At 34.2% G+C, this 23716-nt stretch overlaps 1 protein-coding gene across 1 annotated transcript in view; it reads left to right on the top strand.

The window, feature by feature from the left end:
• Positions 1-23716, top strand: part of LOC124540122 — a 151000-nt gene that overhangs the window by 43811 nt on the left and 83473 nt on the right. The window contains exon 2 of the mRNA XM_047117559.1: positions 22348-22505. Within this exon, the coding sequence (XP_046973515.1) occupies positions 22348-22505 (158 nt within the window). The remainder of the gene's footprint in view (positions 1-22347; positions 22506-23716) is intronic.

A 23716-nucleotide genomic window follows, 5' to 3' on the forward strand; every position in this document is an offset into this window, starting at 1 on the left:
TTATTTGGCGGTAGAATAACTGATGAGTGGGTGGTACCTACCCAGACGGGCTTGCACAAAGCCCTACCACCAAGAAAATTCAAAAAGTCATATAAATGTCGTTACATAGTAATGAAAACGGTCTCAAAATTTTGCGCCAGCAACGTAATACGAACAGAGAAACCAGTTAGGTATTCGTCATATTATTTTCTTTTATCCTCTATTTTCGTTGGCTCGCGTCTGCCATTTCTTTGCCCATTTGTGAGTTCATTTTTCACCGTGTTTGATTTTATGTATGTTATTTCACTGATTGTTTTGAAATTCGTACTGATTTTTCGTGTGGATTTATTTCTAACAGGATTTTTTTTTGTTGGAGACTGATTGGAGGTAAATGTGAATTTATTTTTACAATATGGTTTGCAAAAGTTTGAGCTGGTTTTTGATTTTTGTGAGCCGTTATTAAAAGGGTATGTGATCGTAGATTCTTTGTTGGTGAAATATTGAAGGTGTTAGAAGCGGTTTTTACTTCCATTATATATAGATGGAAGTTTTATTATCTGCATTCGTAAGGCTTTTTATTTTTATTTTGTCGTTGGATTTTTCAAGTGTCTCACGACTTCAATCTTTTTCTATCTTTCGTGCCAACTCATTTCTTCGACACCAAATCTATATGATCATTACGTATTACCATAACCAAAACGTCAGAAGACTTCTACTCTATTTCTTACTACTACTACTTTTTCTTAAGAATATGTTAAAATTTGTCTACCTATCTGCATGTTATTTACTATGGATATTATGATGATGTTGTGTCTCATCATCAGATGCTCGGAAGTCATCAAAATTCGATTCCGCATGTACTAATATTACCTTATGATCTTCTAGCTAGTTGAAGACACCACATGATAGGCCCCTGTTTCAAACTCTGGTCTGATCGGATTCTACGGTTATATTGAACAGCTGTTTGAATCGGATCGTAGTGATAAGAGTTTATCACCGTGTATGTAACACGCGTTCCAATCATAATTCAATCTCAATGGAAATTTAGTACACGAGATAATTACCAAGTCTGGTTAAAAAGTGACTGACGACATCCGTGGTGGAGTACTGTGTACACGGATTTTCATGGGTACGCCACTCCGATGTTTCGGAATCGATGTGGAAAAAATTCATTAGTTTTCTTCGTTGTCTTTGGTCTGCGTGTTCGTGGTATCGTCGTTTTGTCGGATTGTCCATTGCAAGTGCTCTAGCTACTTACATTGATCAGAGTAATGTATGTGAAGTTCTCCAATAATTCAAAAAAAAATATCAAATTTTAACTTAATTAAAATAATCGCCCTTGTTTGACGGCTTCTCGCACTCTGATTTTTCTATTTCTAAACATGATGCATCAGGACTAGAATCTACCATATCCATGACCTTTGAACTGTGATCCAAGTTATGAAGTCCTCCACAAAGGACTAAACCAGTTTATTAATTCATGCAATAATTCTTGTCTAATGAGTACATGGCGTCGGTCCAACCGTCCGTTTAGCAAGACATATAGAATGCTTGAGTGCTTGCTTGTCCTTGTTTACAAACGTTGATGAATTTCAAATACATGTCATGTTTCAAATACATAGATGATTTTGTGGTATCCTTGAACGCCGTGATATAAAGAGTCACGTGATCGGAACGTTTGAAGGGAGAACTTTCACATTATTCTATTAATTACTTGATGGTAGGGCTTTGTGCAAGCCCGTCTGGATAGGTACCAATCACTCATCAGTTATTCAACCGTCAAATAACAGTACACAGTATTGTTGTGTTCCGGTTTCAAGGGTGAGTGAGCCAGTATAACTACAGGCACAAAGGACATAACATCTTAGTTCCCAAGGTAGGTGGCACATTGACGATGAAATGAACAGTTAATATTTCTTACAGCGTCATTGTCTATGGGTGATGACGACCACTTACCATTAGGTGACCCATATGCTCGTCCGCCAAATACAATAAAAAAAAATCTTTTCGAGAGCGACGAGTCGAAAGCAAAAGATCAAAGAGAGAGATACAGTTCTTACCTTCCAAACGGCACCGTTGGTTCACGCAACTGCGATAATTACTGCTGAAATTATATACCTACTTTATAATTTGTTACTGCATATAATACAAGAATTGACATAATTGTCGTACTGTATCGTTGTAATAAATTGCCTGAGACTTACGCCTTGAACCCTGTACCAGAATATCCTACTGATAACGAGCCTGCCGCTGATCTATCGCAGTCGTCGTCATACATAATCTTTAGACGCGTTATATTTGAGACCAGCATTTGTAAGAAGCTTTGCATCAGAATTTGACGAATTCTGACGAACGATAAGTTTTACAATAACTAGTGGTTAGCATGCGAAACTTCACGTTTAAACAGATATCATATCATACAGAATACAACATTTTATACATATACATACATACATATGTAGCGCCGCTCTGTACCTGGCCAGTAACAATTTTCGGCTCTCCAAAATAATATTTTTCTTAAATGGTAACAATTTAGTAGATTGCATTTAACAATCATTAACGACGACCTCCGTGGTCGAGTAGTGGGTACACCGTTTTTCATGGGTACGTCACTCCGAGGGTCAATTCCTGGCCGAGCCGATGTAAAAATATTTATTAGTTTTCTACGTTGTCTTGGGTCTGAGTGTTTGTGATACGTCGTGGTACTGTAATGATTTTCCATAACACAAGTGCTTTAGCTCCTTACATTGGGATCAGAGTAATGTATGTGATGTTGTCAAATATTTATATTTATTTATAAAATTAAGAATTTTCTGCACATCTATGGGTGGATTTCATCAGATTAAGAATTTTATGCACATCTACGGCTGAATTTCTTCAAAACAAGACTATAATCGATCTACTTGTAGCTATCATCACATAAATACCGGAACATAAATCACTTTACGCTATGAATATATAAGATAGTCATTGTCATAGCATATTTTGAGTTTTCGCACGGTTCTATGGTAAGTTTCAAGTTTATTCAGACAGAATGCCGTTAGTTGTGGACATTATTATATTTATAATATATCATATTCCATATTATGTTTTTGTCAGTTGATATTTGAAACCCTTGGACCTTGGAGTAGTGGTGCAAAAAGCTTCATTACAAAAGTATTACTCATTGCCTTATTGCTTCCACTGGTGACAGAGTTGGTTCGGTTTTTGCCCAGAGGATCGGAATTGTGATTCAACGCGGAATAAAGCATTTTTGCCACCATTTTATGCGGTCATGATTTATATAGCAACTACAATATATTGGTTGTTATATGTATATAGTTCAGGCCTTCTTGTTAATATTTCTTATGTGAATAAACATTATTCATTTTTACAAGAAAAGTTTTCTAATTGTTTTTGTTTTAGGGATTTTTAAAAATGTTTTTTTTTATAGTCAAGAAATCCTTGGCTATAAAAACTAGACGAATATATTTTTAATATTAATTTTTTTATTTGTGTTTTATCAATATTTTATTTGTCTAGTGATGACGTCTGCGAAGACAAAGGCATTGTGCGTGGCTGTCGTGTGTCTTCCTATTATTTGATATAATTTAGAATATAGAAAAGATTCTTCATGACATTTATTGCTTAATTTATTGTTTATTTTTCATCGAGGTCTGGTTGCTGTAGTTAGCAACATTTTCTCTAATGACTCATACTTTGCCAAAAACGTCTAACCAAACTCTTCAGACAAGATTTTTTTTTTATGGATTAGTCATAGTTGGGATTTTAAGCCAAAGAACATTTTACTCGCAAACTGCTATTAGTGGATTATGCTTCTAACCTTCTCTTCAAAGATAAGGAGGCCTTAGCCCAGCAGTGGAAAATTTAAAGGCTGTACATGTTAAAACAGCCATTATAAGTATTATCATATTCCGATTTGGAGAGTGAGCTAGTGACATTTTAGATTAAAGGAACATCTTAGTTTCCAAAGTTTCTTGAGATTAGGAGACATCTGCGCCAATATCTACATACCGACGTTGGTAACCAAATACCAATACCTATTAATATTATAAATGTGAAAGTAACTCTGTCTGACTGTCGCTCTTTCACGACCAAACCGTTGAACCGAATTTGATGAAACTTTGTATGAAGCAAACTTGAACTCCAAGAAAGGACTATAAGCTACTTTTTTGCCTGACACATGATGACTAACATCCTAAAACACGAGCGAAGCCACGGGCGGAAACTAGTATTCAATATTTATTCGTTCGCCTACCTACATACAATAACAACAACAGCCTGTATATTCCCACTGCTGGGCTAAAGGCCTCCTCTCCCTTTGGGGTGAAGGTTTGGAACATATTCCACCTCGCTGTTCCAATGCGGGTTGGTATACACCTGTGGCAGAATTTCTATGAAATTTGTCACATGCAGGTTACCTAACGTTGTTTTCCTTCACTGCTGAGCAAGAGATGAATTATAAAGATAAATTAAGCACATGAATCAGGGGTGCTTGCCTGGGTTTGAACCCGCAATCATCGGTTAAGATGCACGCGTTCTAACCACTGGGCTATCTCTTCTCACATACAATAACAAAACACCAAAACTGCCAATGTGTCGAGATTCCTCCCGACCCATTTCAGCCGCTCACAGTAAATCAATTTCAGATTTGTTCCATAATTACAAAGTTACCGATCTTATCGCGAATTATTTAATCTCGTTTGTTGATTATATTATAAAATATTCATTAATCAAAGTGTACACAGTCATGTCGGAATTTAGTTCGAAATTTAAAACGAAAGTTTCCCTTTGTTAAATGGTAAATGTGACCAATTATTTTAATACTTAATTCGTTTCAATTGAGAACGTAACGTGTGCAATGAAAGAGAAGTGAAATTACATTTATTAAAAACATGTTTTAATATGTAGACTCTTACAAACATGAGTCGTTATGTTATATGGTTTTTAAATGTAAAAACATAGGGTTGGCACCTAGCTGACAGTTTAAATTTCTAAATGTAAATTCTTGCTAGGGTTTACCTAAAATAGTAAAAAATCAAATGTTGTGATGTTGTATACATTTGACTAACCATACGATTTATTATGACATCCACAAACATTTTTAACTTTGCCGTTTCGTAAATTCAAATCGTTTGTTTAAAATACATTGGTGAAAAAAGCATATCATTCGATACAAGATTTTATAGATGATAAAAAAGCGTTGAGTTAATACCTGTTGACTCCAATCAGGATATATTAATTTAAATAATTGTATTAACTAACATGATTGTATTTTTTAAATGTTGAAAAAGAGTAACTACTGATTTTCTTGCCGGATCTCCTCGGTAGAATCTACTTTCCGAACCGATGGTAGCTTCACTTAATTGTTAAATGAGGATTCAAAAGTGCTTGTAACAGCCTACTTGAATAACGTTTATTTTGATTGATTGATTGTCAATTTTATCAACATTAATGTGATTATTACACTCGGTAGGGCTTCGAGAATCTCAGTCTTAGTAGGTTGAAGAGTTCCGGTATTTTACAACCAAACAGCAATACTTAGTATTATTGTGTTCCGGTTTGAAAGGAGAGTGAAACAGCAGGCATTTAATTTATATCCCAAGGTTGGTAGCACATTGGCGATCTAAATAATGGAACTTCTTTTATCATCTTTGGCTATGGATGTAAGATGTATTCATTGTGCCCCATTTTCTTGTCCACCTATATTATAAAAATACAAATATTCCTCTGTTCGATATGTAAGGTCAAAATTCAGGATAAAGTACTCACCCATGCTCATTAAAAAACAATAAAACCGGTTTTAAGCAGCAATAACCAGTTTCAACCAGTTCTTTCTTGAATAGTCTTTTAAAACTGTATATAATGATTTTACAGTAAATAAAACTTTAAGTAGTGTTGGATTTAACAATTTTTCGCTTAAAGTTTTGTAGGCCGTCTAGAGTATCCAATCTCGAGACGCATTTAGGCAGAACTGTGGTTAAGATTGTGAAGAGAAAAATAGAAAGAATTCTACGTTTCGGTTAAAATTCGTTGAGCTTTTTGACCTATTTCTGCTTGATTTTCATTTAAATAGACACATTTAATACCGAGACGACCCAATGGTTAGAAAACGTGCATCTTAACTGATGATTGCGGGTTCAAACCCAGGCAAGCACCACTGAATATTCATGTGCTTAATTTGGGTTTATAATTCATCTCGCGCTCGGTGGTGTAGGAAAACATCGTGAGGAAACCTGCATGTGACTAATTTCATAGAAATTCTGCCATATGTGTATTCCACCAAACTGCATTGGAACAGCGTGGTAGAATATGTTCCAAAGCTTCTCCTCAAAGCGAGAGGAGGCGTTAGCTCAACTGTGGGAAATTTACAAGCCGTTGTTGTTTGATACATTTTCGGAGACGCAATTCTATGAGACTTATACTGTTATCGTAAAAAGCGTTTCCAAAAAAGGTAATAAAAATTCCAAAACTCTTTAATTACTCCACATGGTCAAACCTAGTGGTCTTATTCCAGGTCAACAGACCCCAATGGCACCTTAGAACGACGAGTCAATACAGCACTAACATATCTTCCGATAATATTTCCCTCTTGCCAAATTTGGAATTGTTTTGTAACTCGGAAGTCATGACAAAAACAGACAATGACTGCGTTCGTGATAAAAAATTTATAAATCGCTTATATGATATTGCGGACGTGGGAAGTTGTGAATGAATGCATAATAGTCTAAAGCAGATAAGGTGAAAAATAACAAGCGTTTGATCTTGGCTGCCACTGGTTTCGAAACAAAGAAGTATCCATTAAACAATATCAACCTCTTTGGTTTAATAATGTAGAAGATTGCAAATTCAATCCTGGATTTAAATTGGATGGACTTTTGTGTAAAAGTCTGGGTCACTCATAATAATCTACCACCAAATATCAATGATACTATGTATCAAGCACAAGGGACATAATTTCTTAGTTCCCCAGATTGTGGTGGTGATGATAGTATCAATGTGTAAAAATCAAAATCAAACATCAAAATCAAAACATACTTTATTCAAGTGGGCTTTTACAAGCACTTTGAATCGTCATTTAACAATTAAGTGAAGCTACCACCGGTTCGGAAAGTAGATTCTACCGAGAAGAACCGGCAAGAAACTCAGTAGTTACTCTTTTTTAACATTTAAAAAATACAACGTCATGTTAATTAAATACAATTATTCAAATTAATTCAATTCAATCCAGGATTGCAAATTCAATCCTGGATTTAAGCTGAAATTGAGCTTTGATTTGTGTATGGACTTTTTGTAAAAGCCTGAGTCACTCATAATAATCTACCACCAAATATCAATGATACTATGTATCAAGCACAAGGGACACAATATCTTAGTTCCCCAGATTGTGGTGGTGATAGTAGTATCAATGTGTATGGTACATATATGGACAGTGATGATCACTTATTAGGTCGCCAATTTGCCAGTTCACCTGTGATACGACATAAAAGAACACAGTTGAAAATTGTTAATTTTTTTTCTCTCATGATATTTGAACATGAAACTTGTTCTCCTTATTCTTCACATCACATCACATCACATCATCAGCCCGTTTTTGTCCACTGCTGGACATAGGCCTCTCCAAGTGCACGCCACTGTGGTCTTTCTCCTGCTACTCGCATCCAGCTCCTGCCTGCCGCCTTGCGTATATCGTCACTCCGCCGTGCCTGAGGACGTCCTACACTACGTTTGCCGAGACGCGGTCTCCACTCCTTATTCTTGTAGCTTCTATTTTCTACTGACATTACATACGTATTCAATATTTAACTATGTCTATATATATAATAAATATGGAGTGTCTGTTTGTAATATTAAAATAATCGCTTTTTACTTAACACACGGTACATATAACAAAGTAACATTTTTTACAATTTTTGTCTATCTCTCTGTTTGTCCCAGTTAATCTCTGGAACGGCTTAACCGTTTTTGACGGGACTTTCACAGATAGAAAGCTGATGTAATAAGGAAGACACAGCTAATCTTTAATATGTGTTCGACTATATTATTATTAATATCTTTATTTTTTCTAGTTATGTCGTTTACTTCTTATTCACATACTTTTTGTATATGTTCCAGTGTAATTAAGTAAGCCAGTGTATTGACACAATCGAACATTGTATTAGATCTTTGGCGACAATTTGACTTTGCCGAAAATAGTATACAGCCTTATATTACAAAACAAAAGCCAATTGGAGCACGAGGAACATTAAAGTGAAGCAACAAAAGCGAATACAAAATAAAAAGCGAATACAAAACCTCAAATTAATAATAGTTATCTTTACATGACATGACAATGTTGCGAGCGCTACATCTTTTTATTCTTTTTGAGTTTTCATATTACTGTGTCTTTTGTTCATAAACCTTCCTGTGATAAATAAATCCATTCCCTATTTTATTTCCTTCCTTATATTTTATTTATATCTGCGAGCTATAAAGTTTTAGTGCAAACGGCTATCCTTTAAAACAACATAGTTTTGTTTGGAATACAGATGTAATATCTTAGACATATATTTATTATGTACGGAATCGGAGCGCAGCTATGTATGTACTTTATAAACAATCCAATATATATACTTCCCAATATATTAAAGGATAAAGTTTGTATGTGTTGTTGTTTGTATCTTAGCAGATGTTTACATGAGGAACCTACCTGCCAAATTTCGAGTTAGTAGTCCCTCCGAGCCGAAATGGCCCAGTAATTAGAGTGCCATAACCGATGGATACGGGTTCAACCCAGGCAAGCACCAATAAATTTTCATGAGCTTAGTTTGTGTTTATAATTCACTCGAGGTCGGCGGTGAAGGAAAACATCGTGAGGAATCCTGCATGTATCTAATTTCGTTGAAATTCTGCTACATGTCAATCCACCAACACGCATTGGAGCAGCGTGGTGGAATGTGCTCCTAACCTTCTCCTCAAAGGGAGGCCCCTTGGCCTCAGCTCAGCAGTGGAAAATTAACAGGCAGTTACTACTAGCCCCTACCAAATAATAAGATATTAGCAAGCTATTATAGATATACCAACTTACCATACATGTGATCACAATAAAATTTTAAACATACAAAATTAATCTACAAAAACTAAACGAAATAGTTCTAGATCCAAATAACCCTATAAATTACGGAGAACTTTTTATACTTGTACGAAACACAAAAAGATTTCCACGTTACAGAATATGTTAGCGTTAATGGCTGGATATATATTTTTATTTAACAGAAGAGCGAGAAAAAATCTTCAATAGAACCTACACTTACTCGTATCACAGAACAGCCTCCTAATGACTTGCGTGTTTTATGTTCGGCATTTATGTATATACATAAAATATTTATAATGTTTCTCGAAACAACATTGAAATAAATTAATGATAAAAACTAAGATTAGATATATATTTGTTAATTAATGTAATTAGGTTACGATGGGGCTGGCATGTACATTAGTATAAAAGTCCCTAAATAAAATAAAGAAAAAAAAAAAAGATAAAAACTACAAGTCTCGTGAATCACCCAATTGGTACGATACCTACGAAATTAACGAAAGAGACATACGAAAAGAGAAAGAGACGGAAATACCTGTATGAAAATGACTGTGACTATTTCTGTCAGTATTCTCTGTTTTTATTGATCTCACTGGAAAAACCGCCATACGCGTTTCACCTAGATGAAGTGGCCAGAACGAACCTTAGTACACCGGAATACCTACAAAAAAGCCCACCGGTATCCTCTCCGTCTTTTCAGCAGGCGCCAGAGGATGCTCTGACATGCTACCGTGGCATTATATTGATCCAGGAGATAAGTTGTAATATACATACCTACAAACATATGTACTTGCATTAAAGGTATCGTGTATCAAAATTGTTATATTATAGTCTGAATCACCATTTGTAATCTCTTGACAGTTTACATTCTCACGACGTAGACGGTATTTATAACTTAACTGTGTTATGGCTTGGCACTTTGGCAAGCCCGTCTATATAGATACCACCCAGTCATCAGTTATCCTACCGCCAAACAGTAATACTCAGAATTGTTATTGTTAGCTTCTGACTGGCTTAACCTAATGAACCTATTTAAGGCACCTAATAGATCACCATGGTCGACACATACAATGGCACATAGACAATGGCACTGTAAGAAATATAAACTATTATACAATGTCACGCTTGGAAACTAATATTCTCAATTCCTTGTTCCTGTACTTACACAAGGTTACTAAATCTTAAAACCGAACAACAATACTACATAACTGATAAGACGATGGTACCTTTCCAAACTCACACACATCATTACCATGAGAATTTAGTTCACTTGTATTTTTTGCCTAGCTTTAAAACCACTCTGTGGAACCAGCTTTCACCGGCTGTTTTTTCGAACCGAATCGACTTGGGAACCTTTAAGAACTCCTTCCTTAAAAGCTAGCAACGTACCTGCACTCCAGTGCTACAGATGTCCACGGGTGGTGGTAATCAGTTTCCACCAGGTGAGCCTCCTGCTCGTTTACCACCTAAAACACTAAAAAAACTGTTACATGTAGTAGTACCAGCTTATTAAACTAGGTTCATTGCGAATCTCCTAATATATTAATTTTAGGTCAGTATCTATCTCTTTAAGTACATTTAATAAAATTTAAAATTCAATATTTGAGCGCTGAGTCGAGACGGCAGAGGAGTGTCGCTGGGGCTTAATAAACGTTGGTACTTCAGTCGTCCACTTTGTTTTCAGAGGATCTCAATTCTGCTGACAATTTATTGCTTGCGATTTATAATTTTAACTAAGTAATATTTTTCGACGCTGTGAATCAGTTTTTAGATTCGTCAATTTTCTTTGAAGGTTTTTTTTTAAATAAGTTTTTGCATGTGCAAATTTGATGGTAAGTGGTCACCACCATATACAATCGCGCTGAAAGAAGTATTAATTATTAGTAGTCGAACTCGGCTTTCTCTGGCGTTTTAGGGATTGGTCATTTTTGTCATATGTTAGTCCAAAAAATACCCTATGTCCTTTCTTAGAGTTCAAGTTTGCTTTAAGAGAGTCGAGATTGCCCAGTGGTTAGAACGCGTGCATATTAACCGATGATTGCGGGTTCAAACCCAGGCAAGCACCGCTGATTCATGTGCTTAATTTGTCTTTATAATTCATCTCGTGCTCAGCGGTGAAGGAAAACATCGTGAAGAAACCTGCATATGACAAATTTCATAGAAATTCTGCCACATGTGTATTCCACCAACCCGCATTGGAACAGCGTGGTGGAATATGTTCCAAACCTTCTTCTCAAAGGGAGAGGAGGCCTTTAGCCCAGCAGTGGGAATTTAAGGGTGTTGTTGTTGTTGTAAGTTTGCTTGAAACAAAATTTCATCAAATTCTGTTCGTTGGTTTGTTCGTAAAAGAGCGACAGATGACAGAGTGAATTTTACATTTATAATATTAGTATATAGTATAGATTACTTACATCCCCAATGCGCCATCAACTTTGGTAACTAAGATGTGATGTCCCTTGTGCCTGTTCCACTGGCTGGCTCATTTTTCAAACCGAAATACAAAAATACTACTAATAACAACGGAAAATCTGCCACGCAAGCAATTCAAGTGAGCCAGTGTAATTACAGGCACAAGGGACATAACGTCTTAGTTCCCAAGGTTGCTGGCACATTGACGTTGTAAGGAATAGTTAATATTTCTTACAGCGTCATTTTCTATGGGTGATGGTGACCACTTACCATAAGGTGGCCCATATGCTCGTCCGCCAACCTATAACATAAAAAAAAATCGTATTAAGTCCACACTTTCTTCTCAAAAGACAAGAAGCCCAGCCGTGGGATGCTTACAGGCTATTTTTTGCTAAGATTCTCAAAATACCCCATGTATACAAATCTGTTCAGATATTTAATAGTTATGATGGAATTAAACAACTAACATAAATGTATCTTAACATTACACTACTTCTTTGTGCAGTCGAGTATAAATTCAACTAACTTATGTATATTAACTTATTATAATACAAACTAAGTATTTATATAAAAAGTGCATCAACTGTATAATACAAGAATATATAAAAGCGTTGAATATAAAGTTATATAATATTTTCTTTATAAAATATAATATCCATTTAAAATAGCGCTTGAAACAATCAGCGTCTAGTCTATAAAGGTCGGTTTAGGTCGTAGTCAGCGCTTTTTGTGCTTAACTAAGCGAAGAAAGCGCTTTCAGAGGGAAATGCTGGAATTTCAAATGACGTTATCACGTAATATAATATGGAGATTAATTCAATTTAATGTTATATATTTCTAGTATATATATATATTTCTCTAGTTATAATATTGTAGTTTATGTTTTTGGTTTTTAATATTTTAGGTTTTTTTTTGCGAGGGCTGGTATTAACCATCTGAGCACCTCAGGCTGGATATGCCCTTAACCAGGGCTGGACTGAACTGGAAGGGCTCAACTGCTAGATTGTCTTTGACCTATCCAGAGCTCTGGTAGAAATTGTGGACTAACTATATTCGTTCTTACGTAGCGAACATAAGTGTAGTTTAATCGGGCACCAACTAAATGATATGCTGTATTCAGCACGGAACTCTAGTACAACGGGTACTTCCAAACATGATCTGGGTATCCCTTAATCGCCAGCATCCCTTACCTCACTCATCAGATATTACGTCAAACAGTAGACCTTAGTAATTTCAATTTGAAAAGTGACGAAATATGACTTCAAAACAAGTGACACAACATCTTATTACCCAAAGTTGATGGTGCATGACGATGTAAAGGATATTTCATTTCTGTAAAATAGCCTGTACATTTCCCACTGCTAAAATACGGCCTCCTCCTCCATTAAGGAGAGGGTTTGGAACATATTCCACCACGCTTTTCCAATGCGGGTTGATGAAATGCACATGTGGCAGAATTTCGATGAAATTAGACACATGCAGGTTTCCTTGCGATGTTTTCCTACACCGCCGAGTACGAGATGAATTATAAACACAAACTATGCACATATATATAGTGGTGCCTGCCTGGGTTTGAATACGCCATCATCGGTTAAGATGCACCTAACCATTGGGCCATCTCAGCTCGTCTTCATATAAATACTATATACATTATTTATGTTGGCTTTATCTTGCAAGATATATATAGCAGTAAAATTTTCGCACCTTGGAAAATCACATAGAAGGTTATATACTCTTTTTAAAAATATTCAAAAAAATGTTGCCAGTTATAAAACTACTTCGAACGTAACTCATTGTGGCTTAAAGCTTACTGGGAATTACCAATATTTTCTAAGAACATTTACCTGTAACGTTATCAGTGTCTCCCTTAATTTCCAATCTTAAATTTCTCAGTATCAAACTAATATCATAAAGGAACAAATTCGTTCATTTGATTTATTTCATTCATCATTATTTTTTATTTCAATTCGCGCGGAATGATTTTCAAGATAAAGCCGTATGTTGTAATACCTTTGCCTGCTTCAACATAAAAATATAAAAAAAGATATCATTTTATTTTTAACTAACGACCCATCCCGCCTTCGCTCCGTAGCAAAGCTGATATTAAATGTACTACAAAATTTGTTTATTTACGACATCACATTAGAAATATCCAAAATGATCAGTGTTTCTTTATTATATTGCAAATGTATTATATACAAAAATGTTCCTCTCGAATCACGCTATCTATTAAAAAAACAGCATCAAAACCGTTGCGTAATTTTAAAGATCTAAGCATAGATTAGGACGGCGATAAGCGACTTCGTTTTATATTATGTAATGAGAATGATAAATTAAAAAAATATAAATATAAAAATATTAATTGTACGTAATCACATTTTGTTTATTCTTTTTTTATAAAAGAGCACAGATTATTTCGCCAATGTCACATTGTCACATTTTATTCTAAGACCTTATTTGCTTTCAATCTGACGAAAAGATTTAAGCATACATAGGGATATATGGACAGAGAAAGCGCCTTTGTTTTATACTATGTAATTATTTAACAAGATAGCAGACAGACAAATGATATTTACTTGCGTCTATATATGTACATTGTACTCTTTATTTTTTAATGGTGAATTTTATGAGGTAGGTAAGAGGTCGTTGTTACGAGTATTATTATTTTTATGCCTAAAAATATGGCTTTATGGCAGTTGTTTTGGTGTAATTTCTATCTCGAGTAAAAAAAGAGGTGCGACGGAGGCTATAGAGGTATAACAATCGCTATCGGGGCCAAGGTCGGGCTGAGTCAAAGGGCTTTTGTACGCCAGCTTTGCAGAGCCTGAATGATGCCTCATTTTCTAACATAAAAGAAACTGATACAAGTTGACCCTCATACTCTTAATGTTTTCATATTATTGACAGGTCAAGTTTCAATTTACACGTAACATACGAAAAAAAGGTATTTAGAACGGTTTTAAATAACAATTCGAATGTGAATGAGTGAATGAATGTATGATGAATGAAGCTAATTTAGAGACACGAGTGAGATATGAAGTGAGTAATTGCTTGTTCAGTCTTTTATGTGACATTCGAAATAATACGTAGAACATTTTTAGCATGTAAAATGAAGGTTTGGAGTATATTCCGTCGCGCTGCTCCAATGCGGGTAGGTGGATTGACATGTGGACGCACGCAGGTTTTCTTATGATGTTTTCCTTCACCACCGAGCACGAGATGAATATAAATACAAATTAAGCACATAAAAATTCCGTGGTGCTTGTCTGGATTTGAACCTGCAATCAACGATTAAGATATACCTACGTGTTATAATCACTGGACCGTCTCGGCTCTTAAAGTAACATTGATTTAACAAAAAATAAATTTAATTTAAATGTATGTGTCTTATAATGTCTATGTGTGTTATAATTTAATATAAATTAAATTAAACTAGTCTGAATGTAATGAAAATTCTCACAAACATGTGCATGTTTGTGATAACTAATGTATAATTATCACAAGTCAATATAATTATGACGATATTACAACTTCATTGTACTAAGTAAACTTAGTTGGAACATCTGACTAGAATACTGGAACAGTTATTGTAATATCTTTAAAAATACAAGTTGTTGAAACTGTCATAACTCAAGAAAAATAGAGTGGAATCAAGTTTTAAAAATACAAAGTTTTAAAGTTAGACGTAGACTAAATATACATACCTATATGTATGTGTTAATTTATCGATTATTGTTACATTTTCGGTATAGTTCAGTAAAGTTATAGCCAAATTCATCGGAAAAGTTGGTCTGAAAAGAGAAACAACTGAAGCTATTACTATAAAGTTAACTAGTAATCGCACGCGGTTTCTCTCGAGTTTTAAAGTGTTGGTTGTCATGTGTCCGGCAAAAAAATGTCAATGTCCTTCCTTATAGTTCAAATTTGCTTCATACCAAATTTCATCAAATTCGGTTCAGCGGTTTGGTCGTGAAAGAGCTACAGACAGACAGAGTTACTTTCACATTATACTAGTATAGATAGATTAACGTAATCATATTAATCAGATATTTATGTAATATTATCCGCCTAGACACAAATGTGTCTTTAATTTAATTATTTAAAAGGTACATCAACATCACACATATTCAGCACTTATAAATAACAGATAAAACAAAAAAAAATAGTACCTGATAATTGATATGAGTGACAATTACAGATGTACACAGCATTCACACAAAGAAAAAAATAAAACTTATTGTCCACCTGTTGAATTTAAGTAATAATTAAAAAAATATATTAAAGAAAAATCATAAGAACTAATAAACAAAACTAATATATAGAACCACAAATGAAAAATAAAACAATTATATCTTAGTAACAGTACAGAGATAAAATGTTTGACGACCTCCGTGGTCGAGTGGTGTGTACACCGGTTTTCATGGGTACGCCACTCCGAGGTCCCGGTATCGATTCCCGGCCGAGTCAATGTAGATTTTCATTGGTTTTCTGTGTTGTCTTGTGTCTGGGTGTTTGTGGTACCGAGGTTACTTCTGATTTCCATAACTCAAGTGCTTTAGCTACTTACATTGGGATCAAAGTAATGTATGTGATGTTGTCTCATATTTATAAAAAAAAATGTGACTTCAGACGAATTTTTTTATTGATAGATTTTATTTTTATTTAATTTGATTAGCAAGAAGTCAGAATCCAAATTATGTAATTAGTTTAATAAGATGGTAGTACCAGAAGACTTACCTAAAAGGTCTTCCACCATAAATATACCTTAATGAAAATTACACAAACATAACTTACTTCCTGATGGAAAAGAGGTCAGTTTTAAATTCGTTATCATGAAATCAGGTCGCCTTTATGCGATTTCTTATGGTCAGTCCTTGATTAAAGGAAATCTGATCAGTATTCAGCCCCTCACTTTAGCTTTCGAAGATATTTTATCAAAGAGAAATTCGTCACACCAATTCTATTACTGGTTAAAGAGGAAATGCATGTAATCCAATAAAGAGTTACTAGAGATAATTTTATTCATATAATTTTACCAAACGATATTAAATGACAGGAAGTGTAAGAGAGACTTCCTATATATGCATCTCTGTCAGATAATTGCTCAAGTGACTTTGGTAGCTTGGGTTTAATAAGACTTCGAAAGATACAAATAAGCGTGGAAGTTTAAATGCCGTCCCAGCCTCGCACGTGTGCAATGTTGATACTAAATATACTACGATGATTACGCAAGACGGCAGGAGCTGGATGCGAGTAGCCAGAGGCGTACACAGACCACAGTGGCGTGCGCTTGGAGAGGCCTGTGTCCAGCTGTGGATAAAAACGGGCTGATGATTATGATACTACAGAATGTCTTACAACGGTCACAGTTTTACTAATTGGACACAAAAAGCTATGACTCTACGTTTGAAATCAATAATATTAAATATAGTGAGTAGAGATATACAGCATGTAACTTAACGGTATAACGCTATTCTTGAATATATGAGACAACATCACATACATTAATCTGATCCCAATGTAAGTAGCTAAAGCACTTGTGTTATGGATAATCAGAAGTAACGCCGGTACCACAAACACCCACACCCAAGACAGCATAGGAAACTAATTATAATCTATATACAGTTACTATAAAACAATCGCAAATAAATAAATAAATAAATAATAAATATGAGACAACATAACATATATTACTCTGATCCCAATGTAAGTAGCTAAAGCACTTCTGTTATGGAAAATCAGAAGTAAAGAAGCACCACAAAAACCCAGACCCAAGACAACATGGAAAACTAATTATAATCTATATATAGTTACTAAAAAACAATCGCAAATAAATAAATAATAAATAAATATGAGACAACATCACATACATTACTCTGATCCCAATGTGTTAGTAGCTGAAGCACTTGTGTTGTGGAAAATCAGAAGTAACGACGGCACCACAAACAGGTAGACCCAAGACAACATAGAAAACTAATGATAATTTTTTTTTTCTGGTATATGTTGGCGGACGAGCATATGGGCCACCTGATTGTAAGTGGTCACCATCACCCATAGACAATGACGCTGTAAGAAATATTAATAACTATTCCTTACATCGTCAATGTGCCACCAACCTTGGGAACTAAGATGTTATGCCCTTTGTGCCTGTAGTTACACTGGCTCACTCACCCTTCAAACCGGAACACAACAATACTGAGTACTGTTATTTGGCGGTAGAATAACTGATGAGTGGGTGGTACCTACCATAATGGTGGTGATCTATATACAGTTAGTATAAAACAATCGCAAATGAGTACCAGAATTAGGTCATTAACGAGATAACTTCGTCCTCACGTTGCACGAGTTTGTTCAACGCCGGTTTGATACGCGTTGCACAGAACAAACAAGTCGTGGCTTGTTTTCACGATAAACTTTGTGAGTCAAACATCCTATGCTTTGGGTGCAGAGGTATTACGTTGGAACAGACTTGAACTCGGCAGACGATCGTGAAATTTGACACTATAATATTTATTCCAGTAATTAAAGATAATATGCTTCGGAATGTAATATATTTTTTGGTCATAATTTTTCACAGATATCGACACAGTCAGGGCAAGACTTAAATATAAAATCAAAATAAACTTTATCCAAGTGGGCTTTTACAAGCGCTTTTGAATCGTCATTTTACAATTAAGTAAAGCTACCACCGGTTAGGAAAGTCGATTCTACCGAGAAGAACCGGCAAGAAACTCAGTAGTTGCTTTTTTTCAACATTTAAAAAATACAGTCATGTTAGTTAATACAATTATTTAAATTAATATATATCCAGAAATATTATTCAATACAATAACATATAGATGATACAAAAGCGTGAAGCTAATACATGTTGATTTCCAGGCAGGATATATTACATACACATACCATAATTGTATTTAACTAAAATAACTGTATTTTTAAATGTTGAAATAGAGTAATTTCTTGTCGATTCTTCTCGGGGAAATCTACATTCCGAACCGATGGTAGCTTCACATAATATAGTTTGTTAAATGACGATACAAAATTGCTTGTAAAAGCCTGCTTGAATAAAGTATATTTCGATTTAGATTTCGATATATATATGTTATAACTTTTTTATTGCGTGAGGATAATTAAATAATTAAATTCTTTAAAAATAAGTTTTAATCCTTCGTAGTTAAGTAACTAACATCATGTCATTAAACAAACTATATTTCATTAATTATGTAACTTATTAGTTTTAAGTATAATACACTAACTGTAATATAACTTAATTCTTAAAATTGTTTTGGCTAAATCGATGTTACTATTTATTGATGAATTTTATTTTATTCTTTATTTGGTGATTTTAGTATTTTTTTTTTAATCTTGTAATCGGTCAATCAAAATTCTTTAGTGTTATGGTGTTTTATTTTTCTTTTCTTTTTTGTATTCATATATTATGTAACAAATATCTGCAATTTAAGTGTCTTAATTAATAGCGCAACGTCACTTTGTTGGCGGGCGTTAAAAACTGCACCACAATTTTATACCATCGCAGTTATTATCGTTCACATCTAGTTTTTGTTCAAAATGATGCTTAAATAAATAAATTATTATTATAAAAAAATAATTATTAAACATACTACAAAAAGAAATAAGAAAATATATGGTTTTCATGCTGGGTTTTAAATATAATGCCACACAACATAATATTAATGAATGTTTCACAAATTTTATTTAACCATTTATTACAATCATAATTTTATATACAGTTATATTAATTAAATTGTTACAATGTTGTATAATTAATTATGAGTTGCAATGACATAATATCCTGTTGGAGGCTAGGTGTATACACATAATATATGCACATCATATATATGTGTTGATCGCCTCATTAGTCTAGAGACTTACATATAAGGTTACAGGTGCTAGAGTTTACGTTCAAAACCCAAGTCAGACGAAAACAAATCTTTTTAATTAAGTAATTATGAGTATCGGCCCAGAGTTTGGGAGGTTTTTTTATCTTATAGGTAGGCGGGCAAATGACCTGACCACCTGATGTTAAACATCCGTGCCATTATTGCCAATAAGCTGCCAACGTTGGAAACTAAGATGCTATATTTCTTGATGTTTCAGGCTTATATACATTGTTACATTCTAAAATATATTTATACATATTTTTTTATAATTATCTATTTCGATTTTTCTTTAAATTAATTATTATCTATATCAATTCTCTGGAATCGATGTAACGAATTTACCATTAAGGTAGAATATCGCTTGAAGCTGTTTGTGTTTTGCACTATTTGTCTCGTGTGATAGGGGTTGCTGTTGACTTTGCAAGTAACATAGGTTGAAACAGTTGCCTCAAAACCCATTTATAACTTGATAAACCTTTTAAATCTTGATACACTAGCTTAAAGTAAAAGTTTGTAGTTCTTTTAAATTGGTCTGATTCAATTTTTAAATCATAGTACAAAACAAAGTCGCTTACCGCTGTCTGTCCCTAGGTTTGTTTAGATCTTTCAAATAACAAAGGATTTTGATACGTTTTTTTTTTTTGGAAGGAGTGATTTGAGAGGAAAGTTTTTGTACATACTACATGGACAATATAGTAAAGAAACACTATGATAATTAATTTTAGAAGTTTCTAATGTGATGTCTTAAATAAACAAATTCTTTAGTATATTTTGGCATCAGTTGTTACACACGTGCGAAGCTACGAACCTACATCCATGAATTAAAATTTTGTGATTGATTGGTTGATGATTGAAGAATCAAAAATTGTTTTAAAACAGTAATTTGATTATAATATTCTTTACAGCCTTGGTTGATTAAGAAGGTTGTATATTTTCCGTTCTGCAAAGTCGTTGATCCTGCGTCTGAAAGTTTGGCTCTTATCGTACTGCCTGATTGGATTCTGTAAATAACGTGTTCGTACACTGGTACAATGTAATCTATACCGTATATTAATTAGTGTATCTAAAGAGTGGTCGTCGTCGCCCACATCGGTCATCATTCATCACCATCATCTTGATTTTCTTGGTCTTGAATATTAAAAAAAAAAACTCCAGCTTTGGATAAGTAAGATTACCTTTGTTAAAAGTAAAACCTTTAACAATAAATTTAGTAACTATTTGTTTTAGTATGTAAATAATCACGGAACAGCCTAGAGGAATATGTTCCAAAACCTTCTCCTCAAAAACGGAGGAGGCCTTAGCCCAGTTGTGGGAAATTTACAGGCTGTTGTTATGGATATCATTATAACCCTAATAAAAAATATTCGCCAATAATTTTATGCCAATCAATAACTCTATTAATGAACCGTTCATGGAAAACTTTACAATGTACAATGTATATCTCGTAGGTAGGTTTGTTAATGGGTTTTTGTAAATGCAGTGATTGTGAGTCTTTGCCGTTTGTAGACAAATTTTAATAAGCACTCGTTTATTAGATCCGTTCGGAGACTCGTCAATTAAATTACAGAAGAAAATCTTGTTAACGCGTTTGAGTAGTTTGGTTTTATATTTCCCTATTTCTATTATACAGTCTGGGTAAGAAAGGATTCGTCACCTTAAGATCTATTTTCGTGTGCTCAGTGTGAGCGATAATCTGCTTTACCGATTGGCAATGACATATTGCGTCGCAATGATTTGATGTTTAGATTCAAAAGGTACTAAGAGCTTAAGACTTAATAAAGGAGTGAAAATTGACGAAGTTTTTCTTACTCTGACTGTACATCAAGTATTTTTTGTTCAATCCTTCCAAAAATAAAATACAAAAGAAATTGTATGGCAACTGTGACGTCAGAAACCTTTCCAGAAAGAATTGTCTCAAAGAATGTTTCTTTAAAAATCGTCCAAGGTTTCCTTAAACAAATTACTTATTTCATACTTCCCTGGTTTTGCGCAAGACAAGTTAATGAAGCCTTATAAACGGTTGCTTAAGAAATATATTTATTATTTTGTGACAAAGACAGCAGTTTTTTTTTGGAGGATAATATATTTTTGTTCAGCTTATATTAAAATTAACTGGTAGACTATTGTCTCTCTTTTTCTTTCATTCTGTCTCTTTCATACATATCAATAAATATGAAACAACATTACATACCTACATTACTTTGATGCCAATGCTACTTAAGCTACTTAAGCTAAAGCACTTGTGTTATGGAAAACCAGAACTAATGATGGTACCACAAAAAGTCAGACCCAAGCCAACATCTCCGGCCAACTCGGCCGGGACTCGAACCCGGGACCTCGGAGTGGCGTACCTATGAAAACCGGTGTTCACACTACTTGGTCGTCAAATATATATTTATATAGTTTATTGTTTGCTCTTGCTTTAATTCATGTGGCATTTAAACCATATTGATATATAGCGAAAACAGCTTAATTCCTCAAAGGTATTCTAGAAACTTCTCTATTTTGATCCTACTCCTCAAATTTGTTCTTCTTACCTGCTTAAGATGCCTTCGACTTATTCACCAGGTGTCCTGAGAAATTCTGTAAAATGTGCTTCTATGAAACGCTTGTGTTATAAATGCATACATTCCAGAAATTCTGGTAGACCTTTTCCCAGAAGACTAATTAGTATAACTTGCTTGTAATTTAGTGGAAATAGTTTTTCATTCAAAAATGAGAATCGACTAATTAAATTCATAAATATTTTTTGATAAACTTGAAGAGCGGAAAAATCACGTCCGAATATATGTGTATACTAGTAATCGCCTGTCGCTTTGTTATCATGTGTCAGGCAAAGTAGCATATGTCCTTTCTTGGAGCTCAAGTTCACTTCATACCTAATTTCGTTGGTTATCTAAAACGTTTGATGAAAACATTTTCGTATATTTGCATATTTTTCTGTGACACTAAGTTTCACGTTTTTAATTTTATCTTTTGTTTCAGTCTCCTCGCTCCCGAGTCCAACGACGGAGGAGGATGAGGATGAAGATGAGACCACACCCAGTCGAGCTGATGCGGATGATGACGGAAGGGTTTACAAGAATCCCAGGAACTCCCCATCAGCCCAGTGCCCCAGGGATGAAGAACAGGCTACGCTACTTGTAAGCAATCATATTTTCAGAATTCCTTACTTAACTTTTGTAACTAATAATAGTCTTATAGGTCAAAATTTTTACGTTATTTCAATATTCGAGAATGAGGGAATTAACTTTTCAAATTCAAATTTTGTCTCAAAAAACATCGATAAATAAGAAGCTTATTACTCAATACAAGATTACATTGTTTCATGGCAGAATATATTTAAATTTAATTGTTCTTTTCGATATCTTCTATGATTAAAATTATGGTTGAGAATCTTGAGACTCTTACCAACTCTTGGTATCTACTTTCCGAAACAATTTTAGCCTTGCATTAAAATCTACACTGTAGTCTACCAAAGTATTTTTATAAGTATTTGATGAAGATAATTTTGATTTTGATTTTTTAATAATTGGTCACCGCTCTTAAACATTGCCATAAGCCAAAGTATTGCCAAACCAAAATGACCCTTGTAGCAACATGAGCTCATTCACCATTCAAGCTGAAACACACCAATACCATAGCGATGATATTTCGTTGTACAATTGATATCGGAATAAATAATAGGTAATCCTTACTCAGATGGACTTACCCAACAAGTTATATAATTAACTACCTAGTTTCCCCCCTACTGGAGTGCGGGGAGGTTTTGCAGGTGTTCCAAATCCATTCCACGAAAACCGTTCATTTGTCAGGATCAAATAAACCTATGTGCTATTCCAGACTATAATCCATCTTTGTGCCAAATTCCATTCAAATCCGTTAAACCGTTCTAATGTAAATCAAATCAAAATATACTTTATTCAAGTAGACTTTTAGAAATACTTTTGAATCGTAATTTAGCAACTATATCAAGTGAAGCTAACACCGGTTTGGAATGTAGGTTCTATCGAAAAGAAACGGCAAAATCTTAATAGTTTCTCTTTTTCAAATGTAAAATGCAAAGTCATGTTGGTTAAACAGAATTACATATTTATATAATACAGCCTGAAAGTCAACAAGTTATTAGCTACATGCTTTTTTTATTATCTTTATAATTTTGTATTTAATTAGTAGGCTTTTTTCATGAGAACCGGCAAGAAACTCAGTAGTTACTCTTTTTGAACATTTGAAAAACAAAGTGATGTTAGTTAAATACTCTTATATATGTGTAAGATATCTTGCCTGGAAGTCAGCAAGTATTAAATCCATGCTCTTTTCGATTGAACCAAACTTAACTTTTATATCTATAGAA

The sequence above is a fragment of the Vanessa cardui genome, chromosome 24 (genome assembly GCF_905220365.1).
Source record: "Vanessa cardui chromosome 24, ilVanCard2.1, whole genome shotgun sequence".
NCBI classification, from domain to species: Eukaryota; Metazoa; Arthropoda; class Insecta; order Lepidoptera; family Nymphalidae; genus Vanessa; species Vanessa cardui.